The sequence below is a fragment of the Panthera tigris genome, chromosome X, assembly GCF_018350195.1.
Source record: "Panthera tigris isolate Pti1 chromosome X, P.tigris_Pti1_mat1.1, whole genome shotgun sequence".
Taxonomy (NCBI): Eukaryota; Metazoa; Chordata; class Mammalia; order Carnivora; family Felidae; genus Panthera; species Panthera tigris.
In genome coordinates this window covers 101,575,247-101,599,864 of record NC_056677.1, presented here as the reverse complement: position 1 = coordinate 101,599,864, position 24,618 = coordinate 101,575,247, and the positions used below count along the sequence as shown (strand labels likewise).

Sequence of the window (24,618 nt, the reverse complement as noted above, 5' to 3'; positions counted from 1 at the left end):
TTCATTTAAGAGGCAAATGGCCTAATGGTGAAAATTCAGCATTTTACTACAAGTTTGGCCAATGACCCCAAATTACATAAGTGTCCAAACTAGGTAGTTTAACTTCACACCTAGCTGCAAACCCTCAAATAATGGGATCCCATTTACTGCAAGGACAACCATAGGGGACGACGTTGAATTTATAGCTCATGCATAGGAAGACTAGGCATCTTGTAACCTTGAGATGCTCAAGGGCAAATCAGGATTTTATTATTAATAGACTCTGGATTCTGAACTCAGTAAAGTGAATCAAATAAAACGTGAGCTGATGTCTAAACCTTAACAGATTTTAAAGCTATTTTCTCACATTTTTAATTCTCTATCCATTCTACCGCAAATAACATCTTAAACCCAACCCTTCATTTACACTAGAAGTCTTAATCAGAAGCATCTTCTATAGACTTATTCTACCTATGTACTACCACAGAGCTTACTTGCTTGTAATAGCCAAACTGACAATTACCTAAGCTTGTCTCCCTTACTGACCTTATCTCTTAAGAACAAACTTCAGAGGAAATGAATGACTATTTGATAAACTGTCATGTTCTTGTGGGCTTGCTGACACAGGTTTTTTTTTCTGAAGAAAGGTGTACACTTGGAAATATATGTGCATTTTTCTATCTTGACTCAGCATCTTACAGGTATATGTTAGCATGGCAATATTTTAGATATGGCAAGGATATGACCTTTCTGTAAAGGCACAAGCTATTATGTACTGGGAAATAGCAAGAAAGCTTATGCTGGGAGAGAAAAGGTGGAAAAAAAATTATGAATAAAAGGCCAGCACAAGAAGATAGTGGACTGGAAAATTTGACAGTAGCAAACTCAGAAAAGCACTTACCTTTTTCAGGGAATCTGTCCAATAAGATAAGTAATATGGCCCTCATCAATGCTTTCATATATTAATAGCATCTATCTCTCAATATTTTTAAAAATATTTTAAGACAAATTAGGTGAATAAAGCTTTCAAATACTTTATTAAAATATGAAAGACCATTCATGATTCAAAAAGGCTTTTTCAAAAAAGACTCTGGTAAAGAAACATGCAAACATAATTCATATATTTAGGATTATTCCAGAATGAACAAGTTAGAGAGAGTAAAAATTAGTTATGCCTATTAAAATTTAAACCCAAGCCACAAATAAGGAAAAATTATCTAAACATACACATTTGGTTTTGAAAGTCAGCTTTCCGAATTCCTTTACAAGTTAAAGTGATCCTTTTATTTCTAGAAATGGTAAATTGCCCACAATACATGATCACGGCCAACCTCCACCTTTGCACTCCCACTGCATCCATGCTAAATGCTCAGAAGCCAGATCTTGCCAATGCACGGAGAGTAGCTCTGTCTCTCGGCAGTTCATCAAGCTCACCCCCACTCATGTAAAAGCCAGAATTCCGATTTATTAGTTTACAATGGAATTTAGCATTTTCCTACAGACCATGGACCAGAGTATTTATGTTGACTCATTTGGCCTCTAACAACAGATCTACCTGCACATTGGGAACCTCACTTACCATGTGCTTATCACTTTTCATTGTCTTTTTTTTTTGTCTTTTCGTGTTACTTTTTAAAATCGTTATTGTTTTCTTGTCCAACTAGACAGTGCACTGCCTAAGCACAGGGACTGGGGGTTTTTACTTCTCTACCTCAGTGCCTATTCTGTTTGTTGAGTGAATGAATTCCAGGAGCCCTGAAACAGCTTGATATATAATCAAATCACAAAAGTCATGAAAATATAAATGTGGCCAAAAAAATATAAATATCTGTCACTGTGTAAAATCTTGGCTCTCAGGTTGCCATCACTTGGAACTGTTGAGAAATAACATAACCATAAGGTTTCCAATGCTCTGGTGGGGCTAATAGGGAGAGCACTCGTAAATCAGCTACTCATGAGCCCAGATGCCGAAGCTTCCTCTCAAAATTAGGTTTTACACGGAGTAGCAACAACCGGGGCAGAGGTAGATGGTAAAAAAAAAAAAAAAAAAAAAAAAAAAAAAAAGTCTATTTCATTGGATTTGTAATGTAATTTCAATTATAACAAACGTTTAGGGCATATTTTAAATTATGGAATTTTTAAACTCCAGATTGGTCTGTGGATTCTACTATCCAATATCAGAACACTAGGCAAGAAGGTTGCTTTCAGAATTAAACAGAAATTCTTCACTCTTTATCTAGTACTTGTTTTAACACACAGTGCACAACTTCAGAAATTCCCCATAAGGGTCTTCACCACCATAACTAGTGGAGAGCATAATACCTAATTAGAACCACGCACGACAAAGACAAGGGACACGAACCAGCTTCCTGACATCTAATCAAGCAAGACATCTTAGAATCAGTAGTTGTCAAATAATATTTCACTAAAAATGGTGCTTTTGAGAAAAACTGAGGGTTATTTTTATTTGTATTTGGCAAGAATTGACATTAATCTTTTATAAGGTATCACTGTGTTTTGAATCATTTCCCGTTCGTAAAAACAACTGAAAATAACCTGTGGAATGCTTTTTTTTCCCAGTCCTCATTTCAAAGCTCCTCATTATCGGCAAAGTCCATTTCAGCTTTTACATCATGCTGGATACTTCCATTACAGGACAATGATGGTTTTAGAAATACATCTGTAACTCACTGAACTGTATTATCTACAATATATAAGACTTAGCATATATTTAAATTATAGAAAATAAAGTAAAGGTATTTTATTTTCCTTCATGGTGCTTTCAGGAAGACATCAGGATCTTCTCTTCTCCCTAAAGAAAAATAATAACAAAAAGCAAGAAAAGATAAACTTACAAGCTATAAACTTGAACGGGTTAACTTGAACTTATAATCAATCATAACATTTCCAACGGCATAAAGCTCACAAAGATACAACACAGTGATATAGCTCAAGCAACCAGTACTTAAAACTGAGTTGTAGGAGCGCTTGGGTGGCTCAGTCGGTTAAGCGACCAGCCCTTGATTTTGGCTCAGGTCATGATCTCACAGTTCATGGGATCAACGGCCACATTGAGCTCCACGCTGACTGTGCAGAGCCTGCCTGGGATTCTCTCTCCCTCTCTCTCCGCCCCTCCCTCACGCTCTCTCTCTCAAAATAAATAAACATTAAAAAAAAGAAAAGAAAAAAACTGACTTATAAAGAATGGAATACTGAGCAGAAAGGAATAGTTTGTAACTGTAGTTTGTAATTTGTAAATTGTAGTTCTATTTACATTTCTATTCCAAAGGCTAACTACTCATTAATTTAATTCAGCACTTAAGTCTAATTGTCGGTTTATGGCTAAGCCTTGGTCCCTGTCAAAAAAGGACATAACAACTCATTTTTTTTATCACAGATATGCCTTGTTTCAATCAAGGCATATCCTCTTACTCCAAACAAGTGATTAACCCCTTTCAACAGATGAGTAAACAATCACATATCTGCTAAGTGCAGACATTGTCCGGTATTCTGTCGGTAGCTTGATATATACACTAAAAGAGCTTTGCTCAGGAGATGTAACAATTTGTGCCTATGGCATCATAAAGTGAACTAATTCAATTTCCTTTTGCTATGATAAAATTTCATTAATTCAAGCACCACAAATTCAGAACTTAGGATGGCGTGGGCCAAGCTAACATTAGCTTTTCCATCCCTGAAGGGAAAATACAGTTCACTGAGCAAAGGTAAAGGACGGCCCGGGTGTTTTCCAAACTGTCCCATCTTTCACATTTGTTTGTGTCTGAATCAGTGAAGGGAAACGGTACTTCCGTTTTGACAAAAGGGACTACGGAGAATAAGACAGGAAAGGACGAGTTTGCATGTGGGCTCATAGAATTTGTTATACTTTCCCAGAGTTTTATTAGGAGCGTACAGGATAGCATATTGAAACCGTAGCACGTGAGTAGCCCCCTCTCACTTGATTGGCTGGCAATACCCACTGCATGTTTCTTACAGAACTTCCCATAACTCTGTGTTTGTGAATAGGTTAACTTCTAACCCCGAGCCTGCAAACCCTGTCGAAAACTAACAGTAAACCGTACCTGCAGTACCTTGTGCGCTTCTAACTGAGCACTTCTTCTCAACTGGATACTGCAGAGGTATTACAATACCTTGATCTGGCTTCTGAAATGCTGAAATGAGATTTTTTATTTTCCGGAAAAATCTTTTATGGACCCCGGGGGCCGTCTGGAAAATAAAAGGCCGAGCAAATTATTCACGTACCTCCTAATGATACCAGTAGGCCTACGAAATGCGTGAGGGATGCTTAGAAAGGTAACATTTGTGTGACCTGTTCAAATATTTGAAAACATCAGGAAAAAGGAAACAACAACATTTCTAGAAGAGCTTACTTTGGTTGGCTGAACTTCCCTGCAAGAGGAGCTAATGAGCTGTCATTTCAGTTCTCCCGGGGGTGGTATTAGTTTGTACAAGCTCTTGCTCATCGCCCTGCCCTCCCTGCCTGCTACCCATCATACATCCCGAGCCTCTAAGGCTATACAGGCCATTACCCACAATGAATGCACCAACAGAGAGGATGCAGTTAAATACAGAGAAAACACAGATCGTACAGGTCATTAATAAAAAGCCTGAGAAACCAAACAACCACCATCACCACCAACCCATCCTCCCTGTCATCATTCCACAATATAAAATGCTACACAGGAAATTAAAAATTGACTGTAAGGATACACACAACGCACAGCTAGTTAGTCCTTCTCTCTCTCTCCCCTCACCATATGTCCTGCTTCATCCTTCACAGGAAATATTTTCCTCCTCGGGAAACTTCCCTATCCTCCCCAAAACTGCTCTCCGCCAACACTTCACCGTGACAAGGTTTTCTCTCTGACACGAAAATGAAAGACTATCTAAGGTCACCTTTATTTATTTGTTTGCTTTTGAAGAGATCATTATTTGCAAGTGACTATTAAAATGTGTTCCTTTCCTGACATCAACTCGCTTGCAAAGGCACGGCTGAAATCAACAACAATTTCCTGCAAAAGCTGATGAGCCCAGCTTCAGGCATCAGCTCAAAACTGTCATTTTACATAAAATAAAACAGTATTGCTATAAGCGATTGAACAATGACTAGGTTTTTTTTTAGAAAGCTGTTTTTCAGCGATTCCATCTGCAAGGCTCTTGAGGTGGGAGCTGTTTGTTTGTTAGCATTTAATGAGAAAAAACTGAAGGCTGGCCTGAAATCTTCAGCCCAACTACACTAAAAGCTGAAGACAGCACGCCGTCTATAGTAACTCCCTCATTTCCTCCACTGGGGTAAGGGATCTTTCTTTGAAAGCATCGAAAAAGTTCTTTTCAGCCTTAAATTAGTGTCACTCACAGGCTCGCACAGCTCGGAGCCTCAGTAGATGTAGAACACTCTCGCACTCGGCTCCACCCCTTGGGTCAAAACACCTTCCCAGAACTCGACTTGAGACCTCATCCAAATCACCACGGCCATTCTTCCAGGGCTCCAAACAGTTTGTGGGCTCCTAGACAGAATCTCTAAATTGCACGGGCAGGTCACAGGCACAAAATACCTCCCTATATCCCCCTTAGAGCACTTTTTCATTTCAAAGCACTTTCCCGTGATTTGCCTCCACTATTTCCTCACCCATTGGCAGTGATTGGCTGATTTGGTTATTCCCATCTGACAGATAAGAAAATGCGAATACAAAGGGATAATTCAGCTTGCCCAAGGTCACACACATAACCAGAAGTAGAATTGGCTCCGGATCCCAGAACCTAGTCTTTTGTCTTTCAAGCCAACACCCACAACAAATTCACCAACAGAGACGATGAGACCAGACAGTTTCTAGAGAAGTTTGAGTCACCAGCCAGAAGAGAAACTATACACTCCCTCAGTGTGGAAATATTTCAAACCACACATCATTTTAGCTGTTCTTGTGGCTTGTAAAACCATTTATCAACAGAAGCATCTTTTTTATGGGGACTTATATGTAATTAACACTTGATTACCCACACTAACAGAAAGGAATAATAGCACTGGATGTGTAATTTGAATTTGGGATGCAATGTTTTGCTGGCAAATGACTGCCCTAATTTATAGCGTTTTGCTTAGGTTAATAAGGAAAATTATTTAGCATCTACTGATGATCAAATATCCAGAAAAGCCCAAAGGCACTGAAGTCCACGGGGGGAGGTTGGTACATTTTTTTACAGTGTACTGATGACAACGCACATATCAATAAATGATAGTTGATTGTGTGTAGAATTCTCTATATTAACCATTTAGCAAAATTTTAGCTTGAGTCACAAGAGATAAGTTAACACACTAAGCAATGATAAAACCTAAAAGTCTTTCTAAAAGTAGGAATTTACACAATGTGTATCTTTCATAATTCGGTGGATCCGGGTTCAAATTTCATTCCACTCTTTGAAACAAATCTCAGACTTAGATTTCTAGCACAATCTTTGCGCAGAGGATGGAGTGTTACTGCCATGATTTTTCCTGCAGTATGGCAAACCAAAGCATTGCACCAAAAAGCAGTATAAACATCTGTCATTTAACCAATTTTGAAAACACATTCGCCATAAGAATTGTACCACTGACAACTCCCATTCTGCCACTGAACTTGGCTATTGTTCAAATTTGCACCTTTCCCATACTGTCATCTCTTTACTTATCCATGGAAACATGCTTTGGATCACAGCTGGTCTTCAATATGCTCTAGAGAAATTTCTTCCAGTCAGGTGATATGAGCTCTGAGAGTACACACTAGTTTAATATTCCCTTAGCAAAAACATAACTACGAAAGCAAATTTAGTAGATGGGAAGAAAATGCAATATGCATTTCAAAAATAAGTCTAAAGCATTTTTTAAAACTGTTTTCCCCTTTGGAGAAAACATGCCAATCTTCTGCTCTCCTGGTGCAGATAATTACAATATTATTATATAAACGGGGTCAAACCAGACAACAGGATGAAAGGACATTTATGTCCAATAAGCCCTTTCTCCCTTAACATGATCATAAGCATGTAACAATCTGCATATGATGTTATACTCGAAATAGAAGAAAACAAATTTAAAGACAAGATTAGCTAAACCCTAATAATTTAAGATCCTTTCCATAGAGTATTCTTCAGCAGCTGAAGGCTACTTCTCTAGGGAGAAGGGCTTTTTCTACTCAGATTGTATACATATATATATATATATATGTACATAGCAACACAATTATGCTTCATAATAAATGAAATTTAATTTCTTATTCAATCATCTCTGCAGCGATACAGAGAATTTTTAAATATAAACAGGTATAGTTTTGATTAGAAATGGTACTGCTTTTCCTCTAATTAGTATTATAGTATTAATTATCTGTGATAATAATAAATTAAGTATTAATTGTAATTATTATTAATAATAAATTAAGTATTAATTGTAATTATTATTAACAATAAATTCTTTACTATATAGAGCATCAGTGTGTTTGAAAACTTGCCCTCAATTTTCATCTCAGTAGTTCAACACATTTGTCGTCTGCAACTTGGGCTTTCTAGTTTACTGATGAATTTGTAAAGTTGGAGCTATTTAAGTCTAGACTTTAGAATTTCTTAAACACGCAGATTGAATTATTAACAGGAGATGTTCCCATTAATGTTTTCAAATCGCTCATAATGAAGTGCTTTCATTATAAGGACAGACTGTTTCTAAGGGGTCCGAAATCAGAGAAAGCATTTGAGGTCAAAAGTTTCAGTTGCTGAGACCTCTACATCGGTGAGATGTGATATACTACCCTGGTACATGGAAATAGATTCATTCTGCAGGCATTACTTGTAATGGCATAGTGACTTTCAAATGTTTTCAAAGCCATCAGAGCCCATTTTTCTCAGGAAATCGTATTCGAGCCCCAGTTGATAAGCAAAACAAAAGTGACCTGCTCAGATCAAAGATGAATCAGCGACCCAAAAGCATACCCATTTATGTCCTCCTCTCTCTCTGGCCCCCACCCCCTGGCAACCCCAAGGCACCCAGGTAGAAGAACCTTAGAATTTTGTGGAGCATACCTTGAAAACCATTGCAATGTTCCCTCTAATTTCATTCTGCCTATCCATGTCCTTCCCACATGGCTCAGCTGGGAGTCTGGCCTCCACATATACAGCAGTCCTGATTACTAATACTTGAAAAATCCTCCCTTCTTTGAATCCCTATGCTAAATAACATAGCAATAAACATATACAATTATGTTGTTCAGCAATTTGGGTGAGGTCACGTTTTTTTAGGGCTTACTGTGCAGGTCCTGTGGCTAAGAGCTTTCTTTATATGCATTATCTCATTTAATCTTCAAAATGAGCCCTATGAGTAAGGAACTATTTTTAGGCTCATTTCACAGATGGAGAGATCTGTTCAAAGAAAAGTTAAGTAACCTGCCCAAGGTCATAGACCTGTCAGGGAGGAGGGGGGGACCAGACCTGGAACCCAGATATAGCTGACAACAAACTCTGAGCTCTCGCATCATTATTTAATTCATGTTGTATCTATCTCCCTAAGCATATTATAGGCTCTTAGAAAACAGGAGTTCACTTTGTTTAATCCACTATAGAACCAACACACATATTGGTATCATTTGGTAAATAATTGCTTATTTAATCATTTTACATACTTTGTATATGCTTTCCAAAATTTTGCATAGGCACTAAAAGTTTGACACAATCCTTCAACTTTTTTATCTTTCCCGCAAAGTGAGACCATTCTATACAATGGTGGCTGAACAGAACTGGAACAAAAATTCTCTAAAGCCTTCTTAATGATCCATGAACAGTTTTGGGTTGGAGCTTTAGTGATTTGAATTTCATGAATATTTGGGAAATGTAGGATTTGACAACTCTTTTATAAAACCAGCCTAAATTTCAAACACCTCCCTGATATCCCCAGAAGCAAAAAATAAATAAAAGAGCTATACCTCAGCACTCCAAGAACCTGTTTCTGTCTGGGACACTCGGTATGTATAAATGTAACCTTGATACCTGCGAAAGAATAAACCTCCATTACTGAAAAATTCCAAAAGAACAACAGATGCTCTAAATTTGAGCTTAACGATTACATATGAATGTTACATATATTGGGACACACATATATGGTACCATTGCATTCGTAGGAAGAAAAGCTTGGGGGCTCTGATTTGCTTGCATATTATATCTGGCTAATCACAGTTTCCAGAGAGCCTTCTTTATCTTTTCCTTTTTTTAAAATGCATGAGCTCAGAGGGCACCTGGGTGGCTCAGTTAGTTAAGCGTCTGACTCTTGATTTCAGCTCAGGTCATGATCTCACGATTGTGAGCTCGAGCTCCACATCGGGCTCTGTGCTGAGCATGGAACCTGCTTCAGATTATCTCTCCTCTCTCTGCCCATCCCCAGCTCACATACTCCCTCTCTCTCAAATAAAAATAAAATAAAATAAAATAAAATAAATTAAAATAATCTTCTTTATCAAATTTTTTTAACGTTTATTTATTTTTGAGACAGAGAGAGACAGAGCATGAATGGGGGAGGGGCAGAGAGAGAGGGAGACACAGAATCGGAAGCAGGCTCCAGGCTCCGAGCCATCAGCCCAGAGCCCGACGCGGGGCTCGAACTCACGGACCTCGAGATCGTGACCTGAGCCGAAGTCGGACGCTCAACCGACTGAGCCACCCAGGTGCCTCATAATAATCTTCTTTATTAATAACATAACAACATAACATAACATAACATAACATAACATAACATAACATAAAATAGGGGTGCCCGGGTGGCTCAGCTGGTTAAGCCTGTAACTTCAGCTCAGGTCATGATCTCACAGTTCGTGAGTTCAAGACCCATGTCAGGCTCTGTGCTGACAGCTCAGAGCCTGGAGCCTGCTTCGGATTCTGTGTCTCCCTCTCTCTCTGCCCCTTCCATGCTCATGCTCTGTCTCTCCCTCTCTCAAAAATAAATAACATTAAAAAAATTTTTTGTAAGCAATAAAATAAAATAAAATGTGGGAGTTCATACTCTTAAGGATTTGTCTAGTTGAGAGACGTTTTGGACAAGAAGAAGCTAGAGACCTGTTGTAATTGGTAAAAATCATGAATTATTAAATAGATTTAACAAGGTGTCATCAAATTATTTTTAAGTACATATGGAGCCTTAAGGTGAAAAATATTTCACTGGGATAAGGTAGTGCAAGGTCCACTTAATAGTAATAATAATTATTATTATAAATATAATTAATATAATACTGTATTTCCACAATATTACTATTATGGCTACTTTACAATATAACATAGTAAGAATTGTAATTTCAATTCAAAAAATGTCCTGCTAAAGTACTTGAAAGCAGCTTGTCCTTTAGATGGGGTAAATATTCTCCCCCATCACTGAGTGTGTAAGCATACTGTATATCTGTATAATTGATGCCAAGAGTTTTATTTTATTTTATTTTTATTTTGGAGAGAGAACGCAAGCAGGGAAGAGCGGCAGAGAGAGAAAGAGAATCTCAAGGAGAGATTCAGCGTGGGGCCAGATGCGAGGCTTAATCCCACCACCCCGGATCATGACCTGAGCTGAAATCAAGAGTCAGACACCCAACCGACTGAGCCACCCAAGCGCCCCTCTTCTTCTCATAAGGCTACCAATGCTATTGGATTATAGCCCCACCTGTATGGCCTCATTTAACCTTAACTATATTCCAAAGGCTTATCTCCAAGTGCAGCCACATTGGGGGTTAGGGTTTTAACATATGAATTTGACAAGGATACAATTCAGTCCATAGAACATGAATTATCTCTTTTGGACACCACAAAAATCCTATGACCTTTATACTGTGAAATTAATTTTATAGATGAGGGAACCAAGACTTTGAGAAGCTAAGTAACTAAGACCACACTAGAGACCAAGCAACAAAGATGGGATTTGAATCAGGCCTGTTTGACTCTAGAGCCCCAGCTCTTGGTCCCCATACTATAATGGATGTAGATTATTGATTATATTTTAGTATCTATGATAATGCTGTTTAATTTGCCTAACAAACCTTTACTTCATAGAAAAGTAGGGTAAACTTTGTTCCGAATTATTTCAAAGTTTGAATATTAATATGGATCCAATTCTCTGAGTCAACAGAATTTTATTTTATACGTTTTCTGATTGTTACTCTTAGGTACAAGTTTGGGTCAATATAAATCATTGGTTCGAATACATGCTACACTCTGGTAAGAAAAAAAAAAGTATTTGGGGCACCTGGGTGGCTCAGTCGGTTGAGCATCTGACTCTTGATTTTGGCTCAGGTCACAATCCCAGGGTTATAGGATCGAGTCCCACATTACTCCCCATGCTGGGTGTGGAGCCTGCTTAAGATTCTCTCTCTCCCTCTCCTGTGGCACCTCTCCCCAGCTCACACTCTACATACATACATACATACATATATTTAAACTTTAAAGAACAGATGATTCTAAAGCATTCCAGACAGAAGGTCATCCTTGAATAACTGACCTCACTTACCATCAATTCCCTTTAGAACTAAAAGTCCTTAAATATGCGGATTAAATTACTATATCTTTAATCAATATTCATCAGTACTGATTACCTAAAGAACAAAAAAAAATACTTCTAAAAGACTATAACCCGTTTCATCCGATTTGTGAAACCAAAAAAATCAATTTAATTGCTGGTGTGGTTACAGGAAATGTTTCATTTTCATTATGAAGGTTTGCCAGCATCTTTAAATCACATATAAAATAGCTTGATATATGCATATATAAAAAACATGCTAAGTAAATATAAAATATTACATTGTTAAAGTCTTTTGTTTTTTTGAGCAATAAAATCCACCTCGAAACCCTCCAATTTCAGTAAGTACTCTACAGGGAACAAGGTGAGGGCTTTGATTTCCATTTTTCACCATGGGAACTCAAAACATAGGGCTTTAAGTGATTTTCTTAAAGTCACAGAGCAAAATGGAGACAGAAGCCGAGAAACAACATAGGTCCTTAGTTCCATTTTTCCTATGGGAAACGATTAAGGGCAGTAATTCGGTATCATTAAAGATGATATGGAAATGCATTATTTAAAATCTCAGCACTAATGCAAGCAAAATTGTAAGTGACCAGTTTTCACTTTCTAAAACAGCGAGCCTCTAAAACATACAAAGAATCTATCTCCCTACTATCATTCATCTTCATTTAGTCAAAATAAATGAGTCTGTTTTGAAAATTGTTTCCTAACGAATCTGATCTTATCTCACTTTCAGTTAAGCAGCAAGAACCTGAGTACCACTTCAAAAGCCCTTCCCTCCTTCAGTCTCTGAACAACCTAATGTCAGTGGCACCTAAGACTTCTTGTGATTAACCCACCTAATATTAACAATTTCCTACTCCCCCGCCGCTCAGATTTCTGAATGAGCAGAATCGGTTCACCTTTCAGATAAGCCAGTAGTTCATCTCTTCCACTTTCATGTCACTGAGGGAACTGACCCAGATCCCCTGTGTCAACTCTTGTTACCCTAAGGTCGTGGATGGAAGAGCTCTAAAACAGTGCCATCTAAATTACATTCCCAGGGTAATAACATCAGCATCACCTGGGAACTTGTTAGAGATGCAGGACCTCAGGCCCTGCCCCAGAACTGCCGAATCAGAATCTGTACTTTAACAAGATCTCCAGGTGATTTGTAAGAACGTTCCAGTTACAGGCGGATTAAAATGCAAAGAGAATGCCCACACCTATGGGATTATTGATGGCAATTTCTGCAAAGTCAAGCTGGCTTCTTTCCACTCGCCGAGGGCACTTCTGTGCCACCGCCTCCGTAGTCAGTCTCCGCTTTAAGAGCGCAGAGAATTCAGAGGACACTTACCGTGATGAGCACTGAGTAAGGTACAGAAATGTTGAATCACTATATCGTACACCTGAAACTAACATAACACTGCATGTCAATTATACCTTCAATAGGAAAAATTTTTAATTTCAAAATAAACAAATTGTTTAAAAGAAAAAAAATAAATATAAGCTGAAGCTTTTTCAATGGTTTCAAAAGGCTCCACAGAGCAGTGTTTCTGAACCGCTGACTTCTTCTTTTCCAACAAAATTTCATGGTTTTGTTTTCTGTAGCTTGAATTATAATTTATAACATAAAATTAAACCAAAATACTGAATATGTTTTTTTCAAACGATGCATACTCTCTCCCTGTCCACTGAAAAACTGCTGTTCTAGGAAATAAAGTTATAATAAGAGCTATAAAACCGTGCATATTTTCGACCCACTGAACGACCTTGCTTATCTTCACACACTCCAAGGAATCAAGGGACAAAGCAGTTTCATAGAGATTTTCATAGTAGTTCTGTTTTAATGGTGAAAAAAATAGAATTAACCTAAGTACCCCAAAATAAGGAATGTTATTCAAAATAAGAAAATGGTAACAGAAAGAACCATTCAAAATTATACCAAAATTCAAAGGGATTAGAGCCCTCTTATATTTTTCAAAGAATGTTAAGCACATGGATTATGTTAATATAAAATTATGGTATGTGAAAGAAGATCCATGGAGATCCATGGAGACCCCACTCCGATTACAACTATTCAGACCCATTCCTGTATGTATACAAACTGGAAGTAAATTTAAACTCATATAAATGCATCCTTGCATATTAATTTTTCCTATAAAGTTATATGTGACTAATAACATTTTTAAAAAATTTTTAATGTCTATTTATTCTTGAGAGAGAGAATGACAGAACACGAGCAGGAGGGGGCAGAGAGGGAAACACAGAATCTGAAGCAGGCTCTGGGCTCTGAGCTATCAACACAGAGCCTGACATTGGGGCTCGAACTCACAGACCACGAGATCATGACCTGAGCCAAAGTCAGTCGCTTAACCGACTGAGCCACCCAGGCACCCATGACTAATAACGTTGTTTAAAGAAAAATTAGCAAAATTATGATTTCGTGCTTTAGAAACCTAGTCTAAGCAAGTTACAAATCAGAAAAATATAATTTATTTTTTCAAACTGTTGCATCCCTTTTTTTCAATTTTTTTAAATGTTTTTATTTATTTTTGAAGGAGAGAGAGAGAGACAGAGCATGAGCGGGGGAGGAGCAGAGAGAGAGGGAGACACAGAATCTGAAGCAGGCTCCAGACTCTGAGCTGTCAGCACAGAGCCCGACGCAGGGCTCGAACTCACGAACCGTGAGATCATGACCTGAGCCGAAGTTGGACGCCCAACCTACTGAGCCACCCAGGTGCCCCTGTTATATCCCTTTTAGGATTATCTTTCTTCTGACTCTTTCCATTGATACAGACAAACTAAGAATGTGGTGTAATTTTAACCTCCTTGCTCCACCAAATCTTTGTCGGACTTGTTGATTAGCCTGGAATTCAAAATCTATCATGAAGAAAAAAAGCTAGAAAACGAATAATTGGTAGACAACAGCAGAGGTTTTTTTGTTGCTGTTATTGTCATTAATTTTCTTCACAAATACTTTGCATTTTAATGACTACAAAGCATGTGTTGATTCAGCCCCAGCCAAAATTAAAAGTTGCCTTTATTTTGTCAAAAGTTGTCCCAACCCTTAAAAAAGTGCCCTGGTTAGAGATGAATGAGGGTGCCTGGTTGGTTCAGTCGGTAGAGTATCCGACTCTTGAACTCAGGGTCATGAGTTCAAGCCCTATGTTGGGGGCAGAGATCACTTAATTAAAGAAATGAATGAGAAGAAAGCAACCTGATTTATTACTTATTTTCTCAAAGGGTCAGCGTTGGGGACAGATCTTGGTTTAGAACTAACAAAACCACATCAATTCCTTCTTTATACCACTTCAAGGCCTACAGAGAAGAAAAAGTTTAGCTACATCTGACTCCTTCATGCTTACAAAATAATGCTTAATGCTATGTGCAAAATTCAAGGCACAATTATAATGTGACTGATTTTTTTAACAAATATTTCAGAACTTTTATACCCAGAAAAATGTTATCCTATAGAAAGCCATCATTATTGAGACTATACTCTGATTCAAGAAATTTCTGAATTTCCTATGGTTCAATCTTCATTTTTTTCAGAGTGAACTTGAATTTTCAGAACCATCAAGTCATTCAGCTTCAACTCTGGTGGGAAAAATATGTAAAACCAGTTTCGATTAGTCATGACAATAAATATCACGTCTTCTTCCCCTTAACTGCCACATAACATACATATTTATGTATTCCTACGATGTTCTAACTTTGTATTGCAATTATTTGTAGACCTTTTATTTATAGTAACAAACACCTACTACATGTTAGCTTTATAAATATTAACTTGTGTAATAATCCTCTGCGGATTATTAACCCTATTAGGTAAGTACTATTATTATTACCATTTCCCTTTTCACAGATAAGGAACCTGAGATACAGAAAGTTTAAGTAACTTGCCCAAGGTAAAACAGCTAGTTTTACAAAGTTGGGATGCATACCCAGAGTCTGGCTGAAAGATCTATGCTGCCCCTCTCATATCAGAGGGAATGAATTAATACATTGGTGTTAAGATGATTCCAAAAGCACAAGTCTCAAAAAGGGAGGGAACCTTCTTGGCCTCAGGGCCGGAGGCGAACATTGAGGGGGAGAACGAAAGAAGGGGCTGGAGGGACGAGGCCAGTTGAGGAGAGCCCAAAAAAGGTTGACCCAGACTTCTCCTTCACTTAGGCAAATGACATCCTCAGATTAATCTTGCAACTTCAATTTTGCATTGTCAACCAGAATCAGCACTTGATTTGCTGGCCTATGAAATGTCCATTGATGTAGGGGATGTAACTTTAATCCTAGGCTGCCTTTCAGGCTTGCTCTGCCATTAATAGATTTACTCAGAACATCCAAAATAACTCTGGTGACCTAAATTATCATGAAGATAAATGCGGCACCAACACATATATCCAACTGTATTCAAAAACTCACTGTAAATTAAGTAATCATTTCTCATTCTTTTGAGTTCTTTGCTACAATGTTCCCCTCTATTGCAACTGGTAAACTGGAATTTGATTTCGTCACTGCTCCTTCCCCCGTTTCTCCAGTTCAGTGGTTTGATAGGCACTTTATTCCCAATCATCCCTTTAATCTCAAAGGACAAAAAGATAATTATCCTTTTATCCAAAGCCATACATGTCAAGTGACTTCATTATGTGCCCTTGTAAAGAATATAATAGCATTTCTGCTTCCAAATCTTCCATCAGATAGGTAGCAAGCAAAGTCAGGGATGTACAGAAGAATGCTACTTATGGAAATAAACCATTTCTGCAAACTAATTATTTTAAATATCTTAAACTGGTTTTTCTCTTATCACCATCAAACTATCCCACTGGGCATTTAGGACTTTCCCCATGGCTGTCTGCATTGAGGGTAAGAAGAGAAGGACTGTGAGAGTTCATGTGTACATACCTCAATGAAAAGAAAATATACATGGAAAACCAAAAAGAATAAACTAAACTACACTAAAAGAGGGGCACCTGGGTGATTCAGTCGGTTAAGCGTCCAACACTTGATCTTGGCTCAGGTCATAATCTCACGGTTCAGGGTTTGAGCCCCACATCAGGCTCTGCAATGGCACAGAGCCTGCTTGGGATTCTGTCTCTCCTTCCCTCGGCTCCTCCCCTGCTCGTTCTTTCTCTCTCTCTCAAAATAAAAAAAATAAACTTTAAAAAACTACCCTAAAATAAAATAAAACCTACTTACATTAATAAGAGCACTTTTAGTATATCGGATGAACATAAGAAAAATATGTCAAGTCAGTAACTTTCTTAAGCAACAGAAGAATATGGTGGAAAAAGAAAATCCCATTTATGATAGAAACAAAAAAAAAACCTGACGCACACATTCATACCCACAATGATTAGAAATACATTTTTACAAATGTGCAAGACCTATAAAAAGAAAACTACAAAACCTTATTGATAGATACAAATTTTTTAAATTAAGAAGTGGAGAGATGTATCAGGTTTCTTGATGGGAAGACTACATTCTTTAAAGATGACAATTCCTCCTTAATTTATTAAATGAGTTTAATGTAATCCCAATGGGATTTTTAAAATTAAAAAAAAATTATTCTAGATTGCATCTCAAAGAACCAACAAGTAAGAACAGCAAATAATTGGGGCACTTGGCTGGCTCAGTCGGTGGAGCTCGTGACTCTTGATCTCGGGGTTGTGAGTTTGAGCCCCACATTGGGTGTGGAAATTACTTAAAAATAAAATCTTTGGAAAAAAATAAGAGCAAATAATTGTTTAAATGTATTAAACTTTATCATACTATAGTGTTAGCAATACAAGAATAATAGATCAGTTAAGCCAAATAGTCGGGAAACAAGAACTGCTATATGTCAGAGTTTAATATATGGTAAAGTAGGCTAGGAAGTTGATGGGGAATGGAAGTTCTATTTACAATTATATTGTGACAATTGTTAGCTATTTTGAAACAAACTCAAATTAGATCCTTTCCCCACATCAAAATGAAGTTCCACATGGAATCAAAGAGTAAACTAACCAAACCATAAATTGAACACAAAAACTGAAGTGAAGTTTTAGGACATCTCTGGAGGAGAAAGAACTTTCTAGGCTGGGAAACAAAGGAAGACACTAAACACAAAGAAAATGAGCAACAGATTTAACTACTAAATGTTAACTTGTTTGAGATGGCTAACACTAAACTGAGGAAAGATACTTGCAACACATCAACGATTTGTATATAAAAATTAATAATGTGTTAAGAAAAATAGTAAGATCCAAATGGTTAAATGGCAAGGTACACAAAGAGCCAATTTATGAACAAGGAAATACAACAGCTTACCAACCATAGAAAAGACACTCACTAAACAAAGAAATATGAAATAAAGAGTAAGACACCAAGTTTCAAGGAAAATTTTTGTTAACAAGAATACCCATTTCTAGGGAGGGGAGGGTGAAATGGACACTCTCACGCATTACTGGTGAGCATATATATAAACTTGCATAACCATTTAGGAAAAAGCATTTGGTGATCATGCATATATCAAGAATCCTAAGCTGCTAATGTTTCCTGACCTAGAAATTACGTATCTTGAAATTCACTATAAGGAAGTAATCATACATACAAGGAAATCTTTATGGACTGAAACATGAATCATGAGGACATAACAGCAAATAAAAATGGAATGATCCAAATGTCTAATAATAGATGACTGGTTAAGGAAAATATAGTACATTTACTGGCTGACCTATCATGCAACCATTAAAAATAATGTCTTAAAATCATTTGTAAGAACATTACATATGAATGGGGTTTTTTTCATGTTAAATGGAAAATGCAGTAGAATACAATACTGTAAGAGCACATGTGTGTTTACAGAGCAATTTATTAAAATAAGAAAGAAGATTCACTTAATTTTCAACAATTGTCTGTAGCTTATAAAACTACAGATGATTTCCCTCATTTCCATTCTCTACATTTTTCAAATTTTCTATAATATGAAAAGGTATTAGGATCTATTTTTAATAGACTCATTATACAAAAAACTAGATTTATTTATTGAAAATAACCAAAAGGAAAACTCACTTTAAAGGAAGGTGAACAACTCTATCAATGGAAAACACCTTCAGTACTTTATAAGATTCAATTTTCCAAAACTGAACCTAGGAAAAGGCTCAGAACCAGGGAAAGGAGCAAACGTTGTTTGAAAGTGTACAGTTTGAAAGGCCCATGTAATGTGTTATTTCTACAATAGAAATACAAAAACTAAAACTCAGCCAAACCTTCTTGGATAATGGGAAAAAACAAAACACAAAATGAAAAACTATTCTGAGTGAACTCCACAATCAATTCATGTTTGTTAGCTAGATCTTGTTGTTCATGAGTATATGACACCATTTACATTGTTATTTCTGCTGCACATCATAAGCGTACAGGTTTTGGTTTGAAATGAGTACGTGGTTTATTTCAAGATAAAATTTGATGATTGTTACTACGGCGTAGTACTAAAATGGGGGCATGAAATTTTTATGTTTATCAAAAGGGACCCTTGGCTCAGAAAGATTGAGAAACTTTCATAAAAGACAATGTACCCTTGTGTCTTCCCTCTGTAGCTCGGTCTGGCAATCACACTCTAAGACTTTGAGGCCCCAGTGTGTCCATCAAAAGACATGCTAGGGGACTCCCAATTTGCCTACTTTATTCTGCAACTTCATAGGGAGGTTTGCATGGAGAACTAAGAGTCGTAAAAACTGAATTTATGCAAGATTCACTTTGGGTAAAAACTTAAACGGTTAAGAATTTCCCACCCTGCCTAAATTAATTCCTTCCGCGGCCTTGGCCTACATGGGCAAAGGGCTAAAGTTGTCCTCTCTTTTGCAAATTTTACCAACAGCTCTTATGCAGAAGGTAGACACACATTACGATTCCTATTTAACAGCTATGGAGACCAAAACCCACAGAAGTTGAGTGACTTCCCCAGAGTCCACACCCTGGCCTCCTGAGTATCAGCCCAAAGCTCTTTGCAGTTAAGAAGACTATTTGCCATGGCAATTCATTTGTTAATTCAAAAATATCTACCGTGTGTCTATTATGTGCCTCATAATGGCTACTATGTGCTAGGTTGTGTTCCTGGTGCGGGAGACAACGTCCCTGCCTTCACTCAGTTTCCATTTTTGCTAAAGAACACAGCAATACAGAAGTAAACAAGCAAATGGCAGTTTAAAGCTCCTTGGAGAAAAATAAAGTGATAGGGTATGACAGGCACAGAGAGGGTGGTCAAGGAAGTGGTCTCTGAGGCAAGAGGCAAAAGTAACAAGCTGTAGGGGCACCTGCGTGGTTCAGTTGATTGAGCGTTTGGCTTTTGATTTCGGGGAAGGTCATGATCCCAGGGTCATGGGATCAAGCCCTGCATGGGGCTCCATCCTGAGTGTGGAGCCGGCGTAAGATTTGTTCTCTCCCTCTGCCCCTATTCCCACTCTCTCTCTCTAAAATTAAAAAAAAAAGTAACACACTGTGGAGCTCCTCAGAGCCAAGTTAAGTTTTTTTTTAACCTCTAGTTTAAGGGGTTCATTACCTCCCTTGTCAGCTTCTCTAAAGAAGCCCCTTTTGTTTGCCCACTCATTCCTCCACATTCTTTTGATAAGAAAAGAGCCTAAGAAGACTAGTTGGCTTTCGCTGACCTACCTATCCCAGTTTCCACTGGGCAAAAACAATAATGTAAGCATACCATAAAGATTTGAGCCCAAGACTAGTATCAAAAAGACAATAAATACCAAGTGTTGGCAAGGGTGTGGAGAGAAGGGAACGCTCCTGCACTGTTGGTAGGAATGTAAACCGGTGCAGCTCCTATGGGAAACAGTATGGAGGTTCCTCAAAAACAGAATAGAAATACCATGATCCAGTAATTCCACTACTGGGTATTTACCCAAAGAAAACAAAAACACTCATTCAAAAAATATATATATATGCCCCCTATGTTTATTACGTTATTTACAATAATGTGTTTACAATCACCAAGATATGGAAGCAACCCAAGTGTCCATCAACAGAATAAAATACAGAATAAAATCTTGCCATTTGTGACAACATGGACGGACCTAGAGGGTATTACGGTAATGAAATAAGTCAGGCAGAGAAAGACAAATACCGTATGATTTCATTTATATGCGGAATCCAAAAGACAAGACAAACCTAATCTTAAACACAAAGAACAAGCTGGTGGCTGCCAGAGGGGAGAGAGATGGGGGGGATGAGCAAAATAGGTGAAGGGGATGAAGAGGTACAAATTTCCAGTTATAAAATAAATAAGTCACGGAGATGAAAAAGCACAGCACAGGGAGTACAGCCAACAATATCGTAATAACTTTGTATGGTGATGGATGGGGACTACACGGATCGCGGTGAGCATTTTGTAATGCACGGAATTGTCAAACCACTATGCTGTACACCTGAAACTAACAGAACATCGTATGTCAACTGCATCTCAAAAGGAAAAAAAAACAATATCCGAGCCCAAGAGATTCACCTGCTTCCACGTATTTCTCTTGAAGCCTGTAGAATCAATGTATTTAGCATGGCCCGAGAGTTACCACATGCATGGCTTGACCACGTGAAAAAAGAAAAAACGATAAACAGCGAAAATCGTCTAATAACCACCTCAGTAGGATCTCTCTTCACTGACCCAGAAAGTACTTCACAATCTTGCAGTGTCTCATTAGGTATCAAAATTACTACCAAGCCCGTTCCTTCATTTTGTTTCCGACTAGAACCTACTACGCAGCGTAGGTGTTTTCATGGGTGTTTTTATTCTGCTGACAAAAAAAGTGATGGAGCTAGGTCCTTCCTTAGAAATGCCCCACGAGCACTGAAAGAACTCGACTGAAAGCAAATACAAAACTAATAACGCTAGCTTATACTTCCCGAGCATTTATGATGTGTCAGGCCCAGTGCTAAATTCTTCACCAGCATTATCGCATTTGATCCTCCCTATGCTAGGAGGTAGGTAGTATTATTATACCCATTTTATGGACAAGAAAAGTGAGGCACTGAGAGGTTAACTTGCCACCGTCACAGGCCTACCATCAGACTAGCGCAGGATTGCTAGATCCTGACCCTGACCCCGGAGCCCTGGAGCCAAGACGAAGGTGCATTTGATTCAAAATGGGTGTTAGACTAAGGCATGCCTAGGTAAAGGGCAGAGCTGAATCATAACAAGGGTGTTTTCCCTCCATGCCCTTTACCACTCCTGTTAGTCCTAGCTTTTTCTCAAGAAGGGTCCTACTTCTGGAACCCCATGCCCCCACACACAGCTCCTCTAGAGGAAGCTAAGTAAGCAGATGCAGAGAGGGAGCTTTCCTTACAAACACACCCCTCTCAGCACCGCGACCCAACAGGCATTGCACTCTAAAAGTAAGATTTCGTTTCTTAGTCTTCTTCCTCTCCCTGTCCTCTTCCTTTGGGAGGACGCCTCCAATTCCATTTACGGAGGTCTGGAGAGAGCCCTTTCCTTTTCCCAGGAGCTGGTGGCCCCCATTCTGGCCAGTCCACCATCCCAGGGCTCCACCTTGCAGGCCTCGACTAGAGGTCAAAACGGGAAGTCGGGAGCCTGGATCATTCTCGAAGCAAAGGAAATTCTAGGCTGTGTTTCCCCACCCCAAAGGGCATTCTAAGCAGCTGCCACAAAAGACCAGGGGGTGGCCCTTCTGGAGAGTGAGGGCCGGGGGAGCGAAATCCTCAGTGAGGGGCCTAAGCCAAAGCATGGTCAGCCACCGACCTAGGCTGGACCTGAGGAAGGCCTCGGGGCCATCATGTGGTCAGTGGAGGAGGCCTGGACGTCGCCTGCCACCGCCTCCCGCCCACACCACCCGTGCGCCCCCAAGCAGGTGCCCTCTTCGGGCCCGGCGCGTCCCCCCCCCCCCCAGGCCACCGCGACCTACTCACAGCACACACAGGCAGTACACGCCCGGGACACTCTCGCTGTCCCTCAGCAGATAGCTGCCGTCCAGACCCGTGGCCAGCAGGAGCTTCTCCCCCGTCTCCCGGCTGATTTTGCCGTGGTACACGGCCACCGCGTCCATGGCCTGGGGGACTCTCGGGCCGCTGAGGCGACGGACGGTGCAAGGCAGATGTCACGACCGCTGCTGCAAGCCGGGCGCGAGTCAGCCACCTGACTCCCAGTTCAGCCAGATGTGCAGAAAAAGAGAGAGGAGCTCCCCAACAACAGGATGTTGTCTATCTGCCTTAAAACCTCCTTCTCACACTTCAATGAAAACCAGCTCAGCAATTTAGAAGCTTGGTTATTGCCACAATGTTCGATCCCCCTCCCCGCCCCCACCCCCCCCCCAACACAGGGTTCAGAAGGACAGGGGAGGCCCGCTGGAAGACGGTCCTTGCAAGATTTGGGGGTGGACTACCAAGGCGGACCCTCGCACACAGGCAGGAATGCTTGCTAATGCTTCCGTTCTTGCATTTTTCCCAGGGGCCACCAGGGATGACTTAGCTTAACTAGTCCTCAAAGAGATTGATGATAGAGGCAACTTGTACATGGCCTTCATGCCAGGCGGAGACATGCTGACAGAGAATGAAAGAACCAAAAGCTCTCAGACCAAAGCACAGAAACTAGCAGTGCTATCGGTGTGCAGTCACTACCGAGCACAGCCAGGAGGCTGTTCCACAGTCACAAGTAGTAGGTGAAAAGCCAACGTGGGGCAAGTCTCCTTTTCGAGTCTTCCTACTCCTCTCGAGTGATCCTGATCCTGAGCAAATACTGATTTTTCCTCCTTTCTTGTCTGAGATCCCGGAGTGCTGATGGAGAAACAAAAATCAGCCTATGTCCGAAGGTGTTCCAGACTTTTTGATCTGATGAGACTTCGATGTGAGAATGAATCATTTCATTTGGTGCTTTGTCTTTATGTGGACTCGTATATGCCCTTTGACATACAGGGCCCACCTTTCAGCATTCAGGGCATAGAGCTTGTTTTAAATCGTATTGCAAGTGTTTATTATTGTCTCCTCTGTTGTCAACAGAGTATGTTTTTTCCTCAGTTGATGCTAAACTATCATTCATTTCTTAAAACCTTTCAACCTTTCAGAGAATTTCCTTCTCTGAAATAAGGCATCGCTTCTATTTTAAAACATGCTGTTAAGTAATATTTCCCCCAAACTTCCTCCTCTTTCACTGGGATAAGACTTTGTTTAATGCTTGAAACTGGATGGCCTTCTCCATTCTTCCTTTTGATTATGTAAAATACTTGTAAAGTTGGAATTTAAATAACTGAAGTCATGTGTCTGTTGTATCTCTTCCACAACTTCAGCTCCTAGTTCCTTGTGAACGTGGCGAGGCCGTGAGCTCAAGGTTGAGAGAACAATTTTTAAATCCTCACATGCCCTACTAATGGATCAGGTGCATGGGGCTGCCTTGTACCAAAGCCAGACTTTTGTCTGCCGCCCGCTAGGTTTGAGAACAATCCTCTGAGATTTCAGTGGCAGCTAGTAGTGACTCAGCTTTTTCTTTTCTTTTTCTTTTTTTTTTTTTTTTAAGTAAGCTCTACCCACCGACATGGGGCTCAAACTCACGACCTGAGATCAAGAGTCGCATGTCCTAGCGACTGAGCCAGCCAAGCACCTCGTGACTCTCCTTGATTGGAGCATACCCAACCTTAGAATCCATCAACCTTAGTAGATGAAGTGTAAGCATAAGCCTCTTACAACACCAAGAATAAACAAAGAAAATAAAACAGCATTCAAGATGATATTTGGGGATAGCTCTGGGGTATTGAGCCAGGATTGGCTCCTCATTTTTCTGCCTCACTTGTTTATGGTCAAGTCCACTTCTCACCCTTCTTCATGCTTCGGGTCAAGGAAGAAATCGATCTAATAAGTGAACGCATACACCAATGTTAAGGCCTCGAGAAGTTAACCCACCCTGAACTCTTTGTATTTTGAGCTGGCAAATGATTAGTTCAGAGTTCATCACAATGGCGGAATTTTGAACACGAAAGGAGGACATAGGAAAGGGGAGCCAGGCCCTCATTGAGTCCATATGGCCAGCAGCCCACCTGTGAGGTGAACTGTGCTAACGTGGTGTCACACGGGTAAAAATGAAACCCAAGTTTTGCTTTGTTTTGTCTCTGAACAACCCTGAACAAATCATCCACAAACTTAGGAAC

The 24,618-nt window shown here is 39.3% G+C and overlaps 1 protein-coding gene across 1 annotated transcript; it reads right to left on the bottom strand.

Moving 5' to 3' along the window:
• Positions 1 to 1,050: 1,050 nt before the first annotated feature.
• On the bottom strand, positions 1,051 to 22,691 carry SH2D1A (SH2 domain containing 1A). The gene is made up of 4 exons (XM_042974742.1): positions 22,391 to 22,691; positions 8,937 to 9,000; positions 4,062 to 4,206; positions 1,051 to 2,791 (listed from the first exon to the last, which is right to left on the bottom strand). Exons 1-4 carry the CDS (start codon positions 22,525 to 22,527, stop codon positions 2,751 to 2,753), a joined length of 387 nt encoding a protein of 128 aa, XP_042830676.1. The 5' UTR covers positions 22,528 to 22,691; the 3' UTR covers positions 1,051 to 2,750.
• Positions 22,692 to 24,618: the final 1,927 nt, after the last annotated feature.